At 42.9% G+C, this 18,018-nt stretch overlaps 1 protein-coding gene and 1 long non-coding RNA gene across 5 annotated transcripts in view; one reads left to right on the top strand and one right to left on the bottom strand.

Moving 5' to 3' along the window:
• The window catches only part of cacna1ib (calcium voltage-gated channel subunit alpha1 Ib), a 439,141-nt gene that overhangs the window by 295,178 nt on the left and 125,945 nt on the right, over positions 1 to 18,018 (top strand). For all 4 annotated transcript variants that reach the window (XM_023954667.2, XM_078943263.1, XM_078943351.1 and 1 more), the window contains one exon: positions 2,369 to 2,439. In XM_023954667.2, the coding sequence (XP_023810435.2) occupies positions 2,369 to 2,439 (71 nt within the window). The remainder of the gene's footprint in view (positions 1 to 2,368; positions 2,440 to 18,018) is intronic.
• LOC144990636 (uncharacterized) lies at positions 2,556 to 7,028 on the bottom strand. Its single transcript, XR_013654599.1, has 5 exons — positions 5,910 to 7,028; positions 5,265 to 5,391; positions 4,967 to 5,036; positions 4,565 to 4,627; positions 2,556 to 4,416 (listed from the first exon to the last, which is right to left on the bottom strand). It is a non-coding gene; the product is annotated as an uncharacterized LOC144990636 (long non-coding RNA).

The following is an 18,018-nucleotide window of genomic DNA, read 5'->3' as shown; positions in this document are numbered from 1 at the left end:
CCAGCTGGCATTTCCTCCATTTGATGCTTTCCCCTTCAAGTGGGGCAAAATAACTTGACACTGGGTCTTTGGCTGTTTAACTTTGCTCCACCCAATTGGTGGACATGGTGGAAGTTGATTTTGTTTACTGTTTCTTCTGGGATTTTAAGTTGGTCTTTGATGAACGATTTTAAGTTAATAACAATTTCAGGATCTTCACCGACCTGCTCTGGAATGCCTAAGATGACCAGGTTGCCTCTCATGTTTCGGCCAGGTACCGCACCGTCCCTTTAATCTTGCAGTAGTCCGCGGAGATCTGCTGCCCGCTCTGATTGATTTTCTCCACTGTCTCGCTGAGCGCTCGATTTTCGGCCACAAGCTCCATGACTTGAATTTGACTGAATTCCAGCCCCTCCCCTAACCCCTGGAATTCTTTGTGGAGAACTTCCACAAGAGCGAGCCACATGTTGAAGAAGAGCAGCTTTTTGTAATGGACTCCAGGATTTAATCGAAGCTGCTGCCGGGAGAGGACGCAGGTTTGAGTGAGTCATCCTGACGTCCACACTTTGAAGCTGGAGTGGAGGCGGGTTGCATCTTCTTCATGACTATTCACTCAAAAAAATTGTCAATCTAGCCTAATCTTTCAGAGCCTCTAGACTCAATTATTTCAATTTCAGTGAAAATATTTTTCTGAAGTTGCCGGTTGATGAAGCAAAAGAAAAGACAGATTTTACCCGAACAACACCAATTTGGTAGCACAGCGGTCTTACAGCACTTCCTTCTTACGTGTGACATCATGTTCTCATGTGCCCGTCTGTGGCTGGGGGGGGTTCTCCGAGGGGCGGGGCCCTGCGCTGGGTCCCCGGGCATGGCGGGGGGCTATTCTTGTGGTTGGACTGGAACTTGCACTCTCTGTGCTCCTGCACCTCCCTGCTTTCTGTTGTTGGGGGTCCTTGTGGCAGTCCTGCGGGTCCTGGTCTAAGTGGCAGATGTGAATGCCTGGTGGGATGATTTCCTCCATCTCTAAGTGTCATATAATTCCAGCAGGGCACAAACTGCAATTACTAATTTCTGCAACTACCAAGCCCGAGTCACTGATTGGTCAAAATGTACGCACATTTACATAGACTTTTCATTGAAAACACTTGTGACCGTAGCATCAGGCACAAATATGTAGCCTCATGCGGCAGAGTTAACACAACATGTGTTTTCTTACTGGACCAAATTAGTTTCAGCTGGAGACTTACAACTCTGACACTGTACCTTCTAAAAGATACAATATATTAAAACTAAATTCAGAATAATGTGTTCTACAAAGACCAAAGGTTTTAAAGACCAAAGATACTGAAATATATTCATCAACAGCTGGGATCTCTATATGGACATTTATGAAAACGTATTCTTTCCATCAATAATTTAAAAGCTGCAAAAAAAAGAATATTTCCAAATATAAAAATATGCTTGAATATTTTTCCAAGCATCGCTGCTGCTTTATATAAAAAAAAATCACATGAGTATCACTTTGTTGTTTGTGGGTAATAGTTCCACCAAGAGAAAGCTGCTGTTACCACAGACTTTCGCCGCCAAGCCTTTCATATTCAATGGAATTTTCTGTATCCCTTGAGGTTTCTCTGTTCGACTGTTCTGCAAAAAGGGGCAAGAGGATCTCTTGTGAAGAGTTGGCAAACATATGTCATATATTGAGCTTGTCTTGACACTTCGCCATGCTTTCTGTGTTTCTGCACCCATGTTTCTGTGTTGTACTTCTTTGTGTTGCTTTTTCTTTCCTCTTTTGGTAATGAGAATTGTTTTTTCCTAATGCTGAAAGAATCCACTCCGATGAAAATTGTATTTTTCGTTTTTTTAACTTGTTCATAAATAGAGGAATGTAAACTTAAAGATTCATTTCAAATTGTTGTGAATCAGAAACAGACAAAAAATGCCAGTTGAAAAAGATTGTATTTGTGATGTATAAAAGATGCTGGGCAGGCCGCAAGCTCCTTGCATTCTAGTTTATACACTTATAAACAACTAAATCCATCCTCTGACTTGTTAACCTACTGATAGAGTGTGTAAACAGAGAGCTCTCAGCAACTTGAATGAGAAAGGGAAAGGGGGTGGGGTTGCCCCATGCCAACGGTCTGGCCAATAACTAAGACGTGAATATCCAACTAACTCCTGCCGCTCTGCAGAAACTATGCTGTAAAGCAACACGTTTTTTTTTTGTTGGCTAAAACTGGCATAATCAAAATTAAGAGACCACTGGGAATGATTTGAAAATAGATCAAAAGATGATCCCAGTGTGTTTTTTAAGAATATTACAAACATTTTTAAGTTTGTATACGATGTGGGAAAACTACTGATATCTGATTGTCTGTTACCCCCCCAGTTCTGAAGTTACTCAAAATGGCAACTGGAATGCGAGCTCTGCTTGATACAGTGGTCCAGGCTCTGCCTCAGGTATGTGTCATCATGAATGTCCACCCAGAAATGCACACACACACACACACACACACACACACACACAGATGATGGATATCAACCTTGCTGTTGTCACAAGTATAGTCAGGAGGTAATTAACATTTGAAAACGAGCTACATGACTGTCATCAGTATTCTGTCTTTTACAAAGTCTAGTTACCTTTAAGAGAGGATGTTTGTTTTTGGGTCAATTAGAAAATGGGAGTTGACCTTTTGAACTAATCTTTTTTTTTCTTTTGGTGGAAGTTTGATAAATAGATCTTTTTTTTAACTGTCCCTTGTTTACCAATGTGTCTGACAGACATTTTTTTTATTGATTATTGCTACACATCTTTACGTTCATTTTTGGGCTCTATTTACAAAACGCGTAGCCATGGAATGTTTGTTGAAAATGAAACCAGTTGAACTTTGAACAATCAGGCCCTCTGATTTTGTAGTGACATTTGGATGGCCTCCCTTGTGATTCATGGAAGTGTCAACCAGAGGTGTGGACTCGAGTCAAATGACTTGGACTCAAGTCAGACTCAAGTCATGAATTGGAGGACTTTGGACTTGATTTATACTTTCACAGAAGTAACTCATGACATGACTTGGACTTCAACATCAGTTAATTGTGACTTGATTCATTAGTCCCCTTACTCCGAAAGACTTGGTCTTTTCGCCAAAATCCAAAGATTAAAAAGTACAGTCGTGGCCAAAAGTTTTGAGGATTACATAAATATTGAAAAATTGGAAAAGTTGCCGCTTAAGTTTTTAATACAGCTATTTGCATATTCGGCAGAATGTTATGAGGAGTGATCAGATGGATTTGTGCTTTGCCATGAAAATTAACTTAATCCCATTATACAACTTTCCACTGCATTTTATTGCTGTCATTAAAGGACTTGCTGAGATCATTTCAGTAATCATTTTGTTAACTCAGGTGAGAATGTTGACGAGTACAGGGCAGGAGATCATTATGTCGGGCTGATTGGGTTAGAATGGCAGACAAGACATGTTAAAAGGGGGATAATGCTTGAAATCATTGTTCTTCCATTGTTAGCCATGGTGGCCTGCAAAGAAATGCGTGCAGCCATCATTGCATTGCATAAAAATGGCTTCAGAGGCAAGGATATTGTGGCTTAGATTGCACATAAATTAACAATTCATAGGATCATCAAGAACTTCATGCAAAGAGGTTCAATTCTTTTTAAGAAGGCTTCAGAAAGTCCAGTGGATAGAGTGCACAACGTTGCTCTGTTTGTAGCTAGGAATTTTGTCCTTTGGATGAATCAGTTTTTGTCAGAGAGTATTAGAAAAAAAACTGGTCCAACCAGAATTTTGGACCAGCCACTAGTAGGATGTGAGTGGAGAAGAAGAAGAACTTCTGGTTCAACCTTGATGAAGTGATGATGAACATCCCTAAAAGAGAGAGTTTTCATTGCAGATTTCAATGTACATGCTGGTGCAGGAAGCAGAGGTGATGGGCAGGTTTGGTATCCAGAAAAGGAATGTAGAAGGACAGAAGGTGGTTGATTTTGTTGTACATGTTCAAGTTTGTAGTGAGAAAATGTAGAGTGTGATCAGCGTGTGTGTCAATGTTTGGGTGAGTGTCAAGTTATAGGCACATGGATGTTAAGTGAAGCATGTACAGTTCACATTGTGAAGTTTAGTTAAAACGTCTAGGTTTGTGTGAAGAAACTGGATTCTCTAGAAAGGACTGTATTATATTAGTTCGTACCCCGTCAGTTTCTTGCACACAGAAATAAATGAATAATGACTCAGAGACAAAACTTATCTTTTGTTGGTTTACTCCGCACAAGAGCACAAATTTGTACGCAGGGTTACAGACAGATAAAAGTGTCAGATCTCTCTGAGGTTTTCACAGACATTTGCCAGACCGCATACACCGGGACACACAAAGATGAACGGGGAGGATGCTCGAGGAATGTTACGAGACAGTAGTCTTGGTTGTGCTCTGTAATATAATTTTGAGATGATAATACATAGCGAATCAAGTTTAAACCATTAATGTGATGAAAAGTAAAAGTTAGTGTGATAGAATGTAAAAGGGAGTTTCTAACTATTCTGTTTCTAATCACTCCTAACAGTTTGCTACTACTCACCTGTACAACAGAGCCTTTGAATAAACCCCTGCGCTTGGTGATACTGGCAAGAAAGTCAGCAGTCTGAAATACAAAGACTCAGCAAATTGTAAATTCACGTGGTCACTCAGAAAAATTAAAATCTTACCCTTGGCTCATCAATAAATGTTGTAGTTACTGGGTTGACAAAAACATAGTATTCTTAGTGTGTGGTTAACATAGATAGTGGGATCTCACATAAGGACAAATGTGCCCTTCAATTTCATTTTTTATAATGCATGCATCTCTCTGCATAAAAGTAGTGTGTAAAGAATAGGGCTGGGAATCTTGATTACCTCACGATTCGATTTGATTACAATTCAGGAGGAAATGATTCCAATGCATGGCATAATATATGGCAAATACAGGGTGAGGGGGACCCACCTGACTCAGTAAAAGACCGAAGCATGAAGACCAGGATCAGGGAGGAGCAGTCGGTAGAGTGTGATAAGCTCTGTAAGCAGGACAGAGATTTCTGAGTTTCCTGTTAAATTAAAAATAAATATAAAGAGTGACACTTCCACAGCTTTTTGTATCATTGTACTAACTCAACGCATTGCATTGGTTTGAAATCAATAGCTGCAATGGTAGACAACATTTTTTTCTGAAGAAATGAGACCAGCATGTACATTTCACCCCTCACAGGATTCAAACCGCTAGCAGTTCGGGAGTAGTTAATTACCTCACCCATGTGCAGAGCTTGCTCAGGAGTGGCAGTTGGCAGGTGTGGGCGCATCTGCACGCACAGTGAGGCGAAGACTTTTGAAAGATGGCCTGGTGTCAAGAAGTGTAGCAATGAAGCCACTTCTCTTCAAAAAAGAACATCAGGGACAGATTGATCTTCTGCAAAAAGTATGGCGAATGGAGTGCCAACCACTGGGGCACAGTCATTCATACCTTAAAAAAAACGTACTACTAAAAATAATAAATAATACATAAAATACATTAAAAAAGTGCTTCAATATGTGTAAAAATTGTTGAAAACCAGAGAGATAGGGGGACTTCCGGCCGAAGGGAGTAGACGCGTGTGTCCAAGCTCCCTGCCTTTACCAACTTAAATAAAGCCACCTAACTAACATGGTAAAAATTTGCCCTACAACCAGTAACCCAACAGCTTACTAAGATAACCATGTCAAAAAAGGCAAAAAAGACGAGCAGTAGAGGGAGGAAGTGGCTAGTGTTAGCGCATTCACTGCTGTGCTAACTGATAAGCTAGCAGAAAAACTAAGTCCCGCTGGCCAAGATAAAAGACACCTATGCAAGGTATGAGGCCAGAATGGGCACTGTTCAAGCCACAGTAGACGACCACACGGAGCGCATTACCCACCTGGAGGAATCTGCAGACTCTACCAGCATTAAGGTGACAGAGATGCAGAGTGTAATGATGTTGGACCTGATATTCACAACACGTGGAGGCCAGTTTATCCAAAACCGTGTCTCTGTTTATTTCACCCTGTTCGTTCTCTTCCTCCAGTACACACACAACCTGAACCATACAAAACAGACTCCCCCTAGTGGTCGGAGTCAAGTAAGCACCATACATCACATCTCTTCCCTTTAGATATTTTACATGAGTAAAATTAAATTTTAGACCTACTGACTTTGCAGTTCCTTTATATAGTAAGTACTTTGAAACAATTAAAAGTTGTGCTGCTTCTAATATTATATCAATGAAAATTTAACACATTTAAACTTAATTGCAACATTATCCTTCAACTACAGAAAGTGTAATCAACATTAAACATTTGAACTTTTTTTTTTTTATTAAATACACAGCATCTTAACTGCTGTTTTTTTTCACTGAGAGTATCTTTTGGGTGGTCTAATCAGTCTTCCAAACCTTGACATCTTGACTGTTACATCCTAGTTCACAGTTGGTGTCACCTCTCTTTTCATTGGTGTTGTCGCGGGCGATATCACAGGTGATGGTACCAGCGTTTGGTCAGTCTTTGTGGGTGCACTGGTTACAGGATCAAAATCCTGCATGTCTTCAGCGCTTTGTTGTGGAAAAGTCATTTCTCTAGTTTTCATCAGGTGTCGGCGGTTTCTCCTATAAATATTTCCATCTTCTGTTTTGATGATGACAGATCTGGGTTTGTCATGTTCTCCCACAACGACTGTTGGTTGCCATTTATTTTTAACTTGTACTCTCACTTTCTCCCCTTCCATCAGAAGTGGTAGCCTTTTTGCTCCTCTGTCAAAATACTGCTTCTGTTTCAGCTGCCTCTCATTGATCCTGTGGTGTACTTTATCAAACAGCTGTGGCTTCAGAAGCTGTACTGATGTTGGTAGTCTGGTTTTCAGTCTTCGACCCATGAGGAGTTGGGCAGGGGACGGTTTTACTCCATGCAAAGGGGAGTTCCTATATTCCAATAAAGCGATGTAAGGATCACTTTGGCTCTCTTGAGCTTTTTTCAATAAGCTTTTAATAGTCTGAATTGCCCTCTCACTTTGTCCATTCGACTGGGGCTATGCAGGACTTGATGTATTGTGGACAAACTCCCATCTCTCTGCAAATGTCCTGAATTCAGCACTCCCAAATTGTGGACCCTTGTCAGACACAACCTCATCTGGAATTCCATGTCTTGCAAACATTGATTTAAGGGCTGTTACCACATGTGTGCTGGTGGTCCCAGTGAGCTTGGCAATTTCTGGGTACTTTGAGTAGTAGTCTACACACAGCAGGTATTCACCTTGCTCATAGTGAAACAAATCTACTCCAACCTTTGCCCAGGCTCTCTCTGGAATGTCGTGGCAGATGAGCGGCTCTTTTGTGTTACTCCGCCTGAAAGTGTTACAAACAGAGCACTTTAACACCACATCTTCAATCTCTTTAGCCATGTGAGTCCAAAACATGATGTCTCTTGCTTGTTCCTTGCACTTGACTATTCCGAGATGAGCTTAATGAACTCTTGACAACATGTCTGCTCTCAGACTATGTGGTACAACAAGTTGTGTGTTCTTGAAAAGTAGACCATCAGAACATGTAGGTTCCTCTCTGAACGTCCAATATTTTCGGATCTCTGCTGGTACATGTCATATTTCTGCTGGTCATCCTGCTTGGACCATATCTATGACCAGCTGCAGTTCTTCATCCTCTGTGGTTTGTGTTCTGAATATGTTCAGCTTTTTTTCCGTGATCGGCAGTTGAGCTCGAAGTAGATGAATTTGTAGTTCATCCTCCAGAAGTTGTTCAGTTTTGTCTTTCAAGTATGCTCGACTCAGGGTGTCTGCGATGTAAAGCTCTTTTCCTGGCTTGTATCTGATCCGTAGATCATAAGGGTTGAAGATTCATCAGCATCCTCTGGAGTCTCTGCGGAGCCTTCTGCAGCGATTTCTTAAACACTGTCTCTAGAGGCTTGTGGTCTGTTTCCACATGTACTGTCTTGCCATACACATATTGTTTAAACTTTTCACATCTGTACACGATTGCCAAAAGTTCTTTTTCAATCTGCACGTACCTTTTCTAACAGTCAGTTTGAGTCGTATGCCACTGTTTGTCCTTCCTGGATCAACACTGCTCCTAGACCCTCTGAGCTTGCATCAACAGATGACGTCAACTCCTTTTTCACGTCAAAATACTTGAGAACTGGAGCTTTGCTGACAAGCATCTTTAGCTTTTCAAAGCTTTTCTGTTGCTCAGTTTCCCAATGCCATGCTGCATCACCCTGAAGGAGCTTCCGGAGTGGCGCACTCACATCTGAGAGGTTAGGAACAAACTTTGCCAGATACTGAAGCATCCCTAGAAACCTCAGCGGTCCTGCTTTGTCTTCTGGCTCACGCATGTCCTGTATAGCTCTGACTTTTTCCTGATCAGGTTTCACACCTTCTGCAGACAGAATGTGACCAACATATACAATCGCTGTCTTTCTGATTTTACATTTATCTTTATTTAACTTCAGGTTCATCTCCCTGATTCTGTCCATCAGTGCTCTCAGTCTCCTGTCATGCTGTTTCTCATCTTCACCCCACACCAAAATATCATCCACAATGTTCACAACACCCTCCAAACCTTCCAGTCTCTGTGCAATGCACTTTTGGAACACTTCTGGAGCCAACGACACACCAAACGGAAGTCGCAGGAATCTGTATCGTCCATACGGAGTGTTGAAGCTACATAACTTAGAGATCTCCTCATCAAGCTGCACCTGCCAGAAACCATGGTTGGCATCCAATATAGAGAAAACCTTTGCATTTGGCATTTCAGCAAATGCAAAGTTGTTTCTTCAACTGTGCGCAGCGGATAGTGTTCTCTTTTTCTGGCTTTGTTTAGATCTTGGGGATCAATGCAGACCCTGAGTTTGTTGGATTTTCCTACCGTGACCATGCTGTTGACCCAATCTGTAGGCTCAGTCTGCTTTGTGATTACTCCAAGATCCTCCATCCTGTCCAGTTCTGCCTTTATTCTGTCCTTCAGCGCTATTGGCACTTTCCGTGGTGGGTGAATAACTGGAGTCACATCAGGGTTGAGCTGGATGTGGTGCAGTCCTGGAACACATCCTAGACCAGAAAACACATCTTCATATTGACTCAAAATGTCAGTGTTTTCTTTATCTACACCGTCCACTCCTCTGATTAGTCCTAGCTTTGTGCAGGAGTCTCTTTCAAGAATAGCAGGCGAGTCTTTTTCTTTGATCTGGAATTCTAACTCTTATTCCTTGTCTCTGAAGTCACACTTGAGCTTTGCCTTGACCTTTGTCTTGATTACGTGGCCAGAGTAAGTAACTAGGTTACATCTTGATTTAATCAACTCTGCTTGTTTGTTTGTTATTTTCTCCAAATCTCTCATTAACAGCACGTAACACTCTGCTCCCGTATCAAGCTTCACAGTGAGCACACCATTGTTAAATTTTAGCTCTTGAGTCCATTTCTTAGCATCAGTGTTCAATGTTGAGACTGCATCCAGCTGAAACTCTGCACCAATTGGCTCACGTGGTTTGATTTCTATACATCCCATAAACATGACATCCTTTCCCTGTGCTTGTTCAACTTCATGCACCTTTTTCTCTGTTTTCCTGGGTCTGTATTGTTGTTTTTGTGACTACCATTTGGGACTGAAGTGATTCTTTAATTTGCAATGATTGCATATTTTGCCATACGCAGGACATTTCTTTGGTTCATGGATGTAGCCAGACCTGTTACACTCTTCTTTCTCTTTGGCATTCTCACAGTGCACCCTAGCTGCTTTCTTTACTCTGGTAGCTTTTATCTTTATGCACTGCTACATCTGCTTCCTCATGTAGGGCTTTCATGTAAGTGTGCGTTACCTCACTTGCTCGACAGATGTCCACAGCCTTTGTCAGATTTAAATGAGTCTCTCTGAGCAGCCTTGCTCTCACAGTGTCATTTGTTATTCCACAGACTAAGCGGTCTTTTATCAGCTCATCTGTCAGCTGTGCAAACTCACAGTCCTTTGCTTTGTTTTTCAGGTCCGTCACATAAGCATCAATTGTTTCATTTGCTCCTTGCAGTCTGGTAAAGAAAACGTGTCTTAGATACGTGATGTTTTTTCAAGGCTCACAGTAGACTCTGAACATGTCCTTCAGCCCATCAAATCCATCCACATCTTCATCAAAGACCATCGTATTAAATACATTTATAGCTTCATCTCCAGCGACGTGAAAAAATGTTGCACACTTCATTTTATCGCTCTTTTCAGCGATTATGGTCGCAATGAGATATAGTTCAAACTTTGAATCCAAATCCGCCAGTTTTCTGCCACATTTCCATCAAAACTCAGACTGCTCGGTGGCTTTAACTGTTCCATCGTTGACTTCTAACACCATGTAATGATGTTGGACCTAATATTCACAACACGTGGAGGCCAATTTATCCAAAACTGTGTCTCTGTTTATTTCACCCTGTTCGTTCTCTTCCTCCAGTACACATACAACCTGAACCATACAAAACAGACTCCCCCTAGTGGTCGGAGTCAAGTATGCACCATACATTACACAGACCGTGCTTGCAGCCATCGCGGCGGACAATGCTAAGCTAAAGGCTAAGCTAATTGATCTTGAAGGCAGGAGCCGCCGCAACAATATCCAAATCTTTGGACTTCCCGAAAATATTGAAGGATCCACACCAACAGCCTTCTTTTAACAGCTGCTTTTTAAGGTGCTTGGTGCTGACATTCTAACATCTCCTCCGGAATTAGACACACCGTTCACTAGCTGATAAGCAAGGGTGAGCGGGTAATCAGCGGCACGCTGTTAAATGCTTCCACCGCTTTCAGACCCGCGAGCTGGTGGTGTGGACAGCTCGCAGACATCGGGGCAATCTCTCCTACAAGGGCTCTCCTATCCATATCGTCGAGGATTGCTGCCCGGAGGTTTTGGAGCAGTGCACCCAGAACCGAGTCGTCATGAGAAAGCTTTACCAGCTAGGCCACAAGCCCGCCTTAAGGTACCCAGCTAAGCTATTTGTTGTGATGGAGGACGGCTCCAGGAAACATTTTCCTTTAGTGAAAGATGCCACCGCTTTTGCCTCTCGTCGCTGCCGAGATGATGGTAATCTAAACCTTCCTAAACCCAACCAGTAACTACATGTGGCTTGGTACTGGCACCTTTTTGCCACAAAGCACAGTGACCGATGAATGCCACCTTAACATATGCCTGAGGATAAACCCCTGCATTGGATGTACCACCGGACCGTAATCCTGAGAGCCTCATCGTTCCAGCCTGAGTCAGCAGCCAGAGTCCTAAAATCTACACAGCAGCGACGCGAGGACCCTGTTTAGAGGTAAGATCGGGCCTAAAAAATCTAGCCCGACCCGACACAGGCCCGCGGGCTTTAAAGCCGAACTTGGCCCGAAACCCGACCAATTAACTTGATTTGCAGGCCCAAGCCCGAAACAAACCCGAAATTTCAATTTATCCCATAGTTTTCTGGCAGAAAATAACGCAAGATTTCTTAAGGTTAAAATGTCTACATATTTTTATGATCATGATAAATGCATTTGCACAACAAATTAATGCTGAAACACAGAATAAAATGCCAGACAGAGAGTGAAAGAGAGATCTTCATGCGCACTCGCTTAATTAAGCGGAGAAATCTTGCGGAGCGAAGATTACATTCACGACAGGTGCGCAAAGCGTGCCCTGGCTCTGCGCTTGTTTAGTAGTAGGTATATAGCAATGACCTTACAAGGCCTTCTCTGTTTTAACCAAATTATTTATTTATAACAAGTATTCCTTAGTTTAGTATCCACATTTTAGTATACATTTTTATAATCATATTGTAACGACCCAGAGTTTGGACAGAGCTGCGGGTAGCCGGCGCCCCCTCTTTCTGCCAGTTGCTGGACCACAGTGTATGTCAATCAACGGTGGGCTGGTGACTGGCGGGCGAGGTCTACCTGGGTGTGTGTGTGTGTGCGTTCGGTGAACGTTCTCCCTCTGAAGAAGCTGGCTGTGCCTTTCGGTTCGTGCGGTAACCGTTCTGACATACAGGATTAATAAAGAGCTGTTTAACAACTGCAGCCTAAGGAGCTTCTTTGCAGCCATTACAATATATTTATTAAAAAAGTCAGCGAGACAGAAGGCCGGCACAACCCGAATGTAATGACTGTCATGGTTGGATATTTATTTATTTTGATTTTTTTAGATTGTCCTGTCCAACAGCTGGGCAGGCAGATGAGAACTGAAGGCCTCTTGTGTTGGACATATTTTACTTTAACAACAGGGGTTATTAATCTTCAGACAAACCAGAGGTACTTCTGAATAAACCCCTTTTGTAATTGAGGCCAAACTTTATTAATTTCAATCATGTTTGAAAATCTTTGGTGTTGGATCGGACGGAAAAGGAACAGGAGGGAAGAAGAGAGAGGGATTTTAGAGAGAGGAGGGGAAGGGTAGGAGGGTGATAATAGGAGGGGGGGATAAGACCTTGAAGCAGCATAAAGCAACAAGTTTACTGGTTGTTTATCATTACGGTAAAGGCCCTTACACACCGGGACGAATTTCACGCGCGATTTTCGCCGACGTTTAACGCCTCGTGACTAAACAAAGGGCACCAATGAGAGTGTGCACACCGACGCGAAAAAACGCCACGCGTCAAAGCGTCAAAAAAAAAAGACGCCTCTGGTTCGTTTTTTTTTTTTGACGCGTCGCGTCGAAATCTATTCGACCAATGAGAACGGCGCTTTTGGACACGTGTCTGGAGCTTCTGAAGTTACAGTAAAACACAACTTGGGGGCGCTCAAACACAAAACTTCATTGCTGAGCACACATACCAGCGAAGAAGATAGACAACGAGTTGCATCTACACAGCCGCGAAGAAATAATGACGGACATTCTAAAATATCCCCCGAACCAGTTGGAGCAACTGGTGCTTGAAATATTCATGTTTTCTTTGTATGATTCTGACAAGCGCGTAAATACTAGCTCTCTTCTTCTGAGGGAAAAGCGAGTTTAAGAAGCGTAATGTTGCGCAGCGCCACCTTGTGTACAGGAGTATTTCTGTTTCCATTAGGCGCCATCTAATGTCAGGGAATGAAATTGCATGTTCACTCGGCTCATCGTCAGCGAAAATCGCCTGGGTGTGAACACAAAAAACGTGGCGAAAAACACTGGCGAATAACGCCTGGCGAATATTCGTCCCGGTGTGTACGGGCCTTAAGGTTCAAATGTAGTACAAATCTCAAAGGGCGGGGCCTGTCCACATAAACACTCAAATGTTATCAACACACCTGCTAGCTGCAAAAAAGTCCACATGTAAACATGTACAGAAAACAGATAGTGTTCACACACGCATACTTATTTATGCCTTCAAACCAACTAGTGTGAAATATTTCATGGGTGGATTTTGATCATGGTGCCGATGCAGCAGCATTGCAGCCGGTCAGCTGCTGTATGGAATGTATGGAATGAATACAATGAACGCAGAAAGTACGTAAATAAGGACATTTACATCCAGAGACTGGTTTATTCGAGGACTGAACTTTTGGCTCTAAGGAAGAACGGTGCTGGATTGAAACATAACATTCCTCCTGAAGTAAAAAAGCGGTACAGGGGCACCCGTGCCGGAGCGAAACTAAAAGCGAGAGCTAATGCCAAACGGGAACGTCGGCGGAAATACAAGCCTCCTATTCCATCTGTGATCATGGGGAAGGTCAATTCACTGTCCAACAAGTCAGATGAACTTTTTGCATTGGTGAAGTGCCAACAAATCTACCGGTAGAGCTGCCTAATCATGCTAACGGAGACTTGGCTAACAGCCAACATGCCAGACTACACTGTGGATTTACCCGGCTTCTCCACAGTGCGTGTGCGGACAGAAACACTGCAGCGTGTGGCAAGAGCAAAGGTGTTGGCCTCATATTATACATGAACAATAGGTGGTGCAACCCCAGACACTTCACAGTAAGGACAACAATCTGCTTCAAAGACTGTGAGCTGATAGCCGTTAGCATCCGGCCTTACTATATACCCCGGGAGTTTAAGCAGGTCCTGTGTTTACATCCCACCAGCAGCGCACGTGGAGACAGCGCTGGAGACTGTGGTCATGGCAGTAACGGACCTTCAACATCATCCCGACATCCCCAGGCAGTCGTGGCGATTTCGGGGGACTTTAATCACATCATATTGGACTCATCACTGCCATCAGTGTGTCAATACGTGGATTGTGCTACACGCGGCAACAATCTATCTATCTTCTTCCTCTGAGTAAGAAGAAGCTGGCTGTGCCTTTCGGTTTGTGTGGTAACCGTTCTGACATACAGGATTAATAAAGAGCTGTTTGACAACTGCACGCCTAAGGAGCTTCTTTGCAGCCATTATAATATATTTATTAAAAAAGTCAGCGAGACAGAAGCCCGGCCCGCCCCGACCCGACCCGAACGTAATGACTGTCATTTAGTGCCTGACCCGACCGGTCAGGCACTAAATGAAGGTTAATCTGTTGACTTTTGGATTTATAATTATTATTTATTATTATCGACTTATTATTGTTTTATTCTTATCAGTTATTATTATTATTATTGACTTAGTATGGATTTATTGTTATCAGTTATTGATATTATTATTGACCTACTATTGATCTTTTATTATTATTATTGAGTCATTATTGTTTTTAATAACTTATTATTTATATATTGTTATTATTTTTATTAATATTGGCTTACTATTGACTTATTGTTGGGCTTTTCTCAATAATTTAAATTACATGTCAAAGCGGTCTAAAACTTTTAGATGTTTAAAATTTATCTTAAAAAATTATTTGTAATATTTTTTTTTATTTGTCAGAAGTCCTGCAACAATGCATTTTTCATTAAAGTTTGACTTATTGATTTATTCTTATCATTTTTTATTGAATGAAAACTTTATTAATCCCAACAAGGAGAAACTCAGTTCCAGTACATCTCGATGAAGAAGGTCAGACAAGCAGCAACACAGGATACACACACACATCTCGAGAGGTTACTGAGGTCAATGCAGCCGAGCGCCTTAGATGACCTGCGCCGGCGCACCTTTGTATAGCATGCAGATGGACCACGATGAGGGCCGGGGGTTGGGTTTGGTGACAAAAAAAAGTCGTATCCCTACACTGCGTCCAGTGTGTTGATACAAGAAAAAAACTACACCGTTTAAACACAAATAGCACATATTCAGACAAAGACACAGTACATGAGGCTCAGGGGGGAAACGGTGGTGGACGGGAGTGGGGGGCCCCCCATGAGTCTGTCCATCAGGTGCAGCTCCGTGAGCCAGGCACATCTTCCGGGCAGCTCACAGAGAAGGTAGGGAGGGGGTTGGGAAGCCGAGGACAAGCAGGGAGGGGGTGAGTTGCAGTTATCAACCCTCAAGAACAGCTGCTGTAGTCCACTCTGTAGAAGCGGCTTTGTTTTGGTGGAGCCAAGGACAGTTGTCCATAGCTCCTTCGGGGAGTCTGATTAGATAAAATACTTTTGGGCGCCAGCAGGTTGTTTGTACTGCCGGCAAAGTCCTTGACTGGCTCTTCGCTTTTTGTGAGGCAGAGATTGATCCGAATGAGAAGTGGGTGAATTTAGCCAGTCTTCCCCTCAAATCCGGGCAGAAACTTGCTCCAAGGTGGCATCCATCTTCCGCAGAAGTTCAGGGGTCTCAAGAAATCTGCTTAAAGTGGGCAAGACAAGCACAGAGCTTTTGATCCGCTTGTGAAAGTTTCTCATTCTGAGTCTCTCCTCCCCGAAAAATCTTTCCCAGGAGCTTTGATTGATTGCCTCTCTCCATCTTCTGCTCCCAGACCGCCTGATAAATTAGAAATCCTCCGATCCCAATTACGAGGAATCCAATTATCAGAAATCCAAATAGGTACACATCCTTGACATCCTCCACAAACAGCTGGGCCAGGCACACCAGCCTCCACTTGCCCCATGGATCGATGGTGTATCCAGCCGCGTGGGTGCCGTCCGGGCAGGAAGGGTCCGCTTTACCGTTCCTTAGTGTGGAAAACACTTTGTCGATCGAATTTAGAGACCAGCTGATCAGATCCATTTTCAGAGTGCAGAAAAGCAGCGGCTTCAGAAGGGGGAAGAATGCACCTCTCGGGCAGACAGGATAAAAAGCCTTGGGGAAGGGCTGACACAGGAGGAGCGAGAGGAAAACACGTCTGTCCTCGAAGAGAGTAAGAAAGCAAGTAGGATTACTTAGTATTATTATTATTATTGACTTACTATTGATTTATTATTATTATTATGCCTATAGTGGCATCTAAGTGGCATCTTTAGTGGCTACTTAGATGCCACTTTTTGCCGTGTAACCTTATGTAACGTCACAAAAAAACAAATATATTCTTTCTAAATTGTGATTTATATATTTTATATATATATTTCAATGTTAGTGCAAAGACAACTGTAATTTTTTTAACAATTGCATGATCTGATTTCATCAAGAAGATTTAAAAACTGATTGATGTGTGTTCGTTGCGCTTTCAAGACGTTTAACAGGGAAGACTCATTTTACACTGAGACGCTGTCACTTTAACCCAACGCATCATGGGAGATGTAGTGCGAAAACTGTCGGATATTGCTTCTCTGAGCTTCATTGATTTTTTTCATTTGTTCCACGGTCTGACAGCAGATTCTGTGGATAGCTACAACGCTAAATATGATCTTTAGCTTGTGTTTTTGTTGGAACTGAGAGACTTTACAAGCTTAATCGGGACAAGGAAGTGAAGACAACGTATGATTAAGCCTCCAATAATGATTGGTGGAGACAGTTGAAGGGACTTTTCCGAAAACAGCTAAAGCTGCAGCTAAATTGCGGTACCGTCATTCTTATCAAAATGTCTTTAATAGAATCAAATAAACACAAAACAAAAAAAGTATTTTATGATCTTTCATATTAACTTATTAGGGGCTGTTTGGATGAACACAGATGGTAAATGTTTTTGGATCAGTGAAAATGGGTAATATCCCACGATACACCTTACCATCTCCCACGGCACACTAGTGGGCCGCGGCACACTGGTTGAAAAATACTGGTGTAGAGGAGCACTCTGCTAACAACAACCTGCAGGAGATGTGGAGAGGCATCAGAACAATCACAGACCACTGGAGCAGCACGCAGCAGATTACGTATGACCCCACCTTGCCTGATGCCTTAAAAGGAAAAGTCCCAGCCTCTCATCCTGCAGCTAGGACGAGCTCCACTCTGAGGTGTATTGACACCAGCAAAGCCGAAGGACCAGATAAGGTGTCAGGTTGGGTTCAGAAGCTATGTGCGCATCAGCTGGCTGAAGGTTTTATGGACATCTTCAATCGGCCCCTGCAGCTCACCTCAGTTCATGTGTGCCTAAAGTTCTCCATCATTGTTCCGTTGCCAAAAAAATCATCTATCGTCCTGAGCCACATCAAGGACATCGTCCCTGCTACCCTGGAAAGTCATCAGTTCGCCTACAGGGAGAACCGATCGACAGAAGATGTAGTCTCACTAGCCCTGCATGTCCCCCTGTCCCACCTGGAGCATACAACACCTACGTCAGGATGCTGTTTGCAAACTTCAGCTCAGCCTTCAACACAGTGATCCCAGACAAGCTGATGCTGAAGCTTCAGAACCTGGGACTGCCTGCCTCTCTGTGCCTCTGGATCAAGGACTTTCTCACCAACAAGTGATGAGAATCAGGGAGTCAACATCATCCACACTGATCTTAAGCGCAGGAACATCACAGGGGTGTGTTCTCAGCCCGGCTTTCTTCACTCTGTTCACCCATGACTACTCCACTATTCATCCCACAAACATGGTTGTAAAGTTTGCTGATGACACCACTGCAGTAGGTCTCATATCGAACAACAATGAGACCCACTACAGAGAGGAGGTCCAGCACCTAACAGGATGATGTGCCGACAACAGCCTCATCTTGAACACCTCCAAGACCAAGGAGGTCATTGTGGACTTCAGAAGGTCCAGGAAGGTGCTACACACCCCTCTCCTCATTCATGGGGAAGAGGTGGAGCG

This window comes from Oryzias latipes, chromosome 1, assembly GCF_053564925.1.
Source record: "Oryzias latipes strain Hd-rR chromosome 1, Olatipes_Hd-rR_3.1".
Classification (NCBI taxonomy): Eukaryota; Metazoa; Chordata; class Actinopteri; order Beloniformes; family Adrianichthyidae; genus Oryzias; species Oryzias latipes.
Note: the sequence above shows the minus strand (reverse complement) of the source record. Positions and strands in the feature narration are given on the sequence as shown.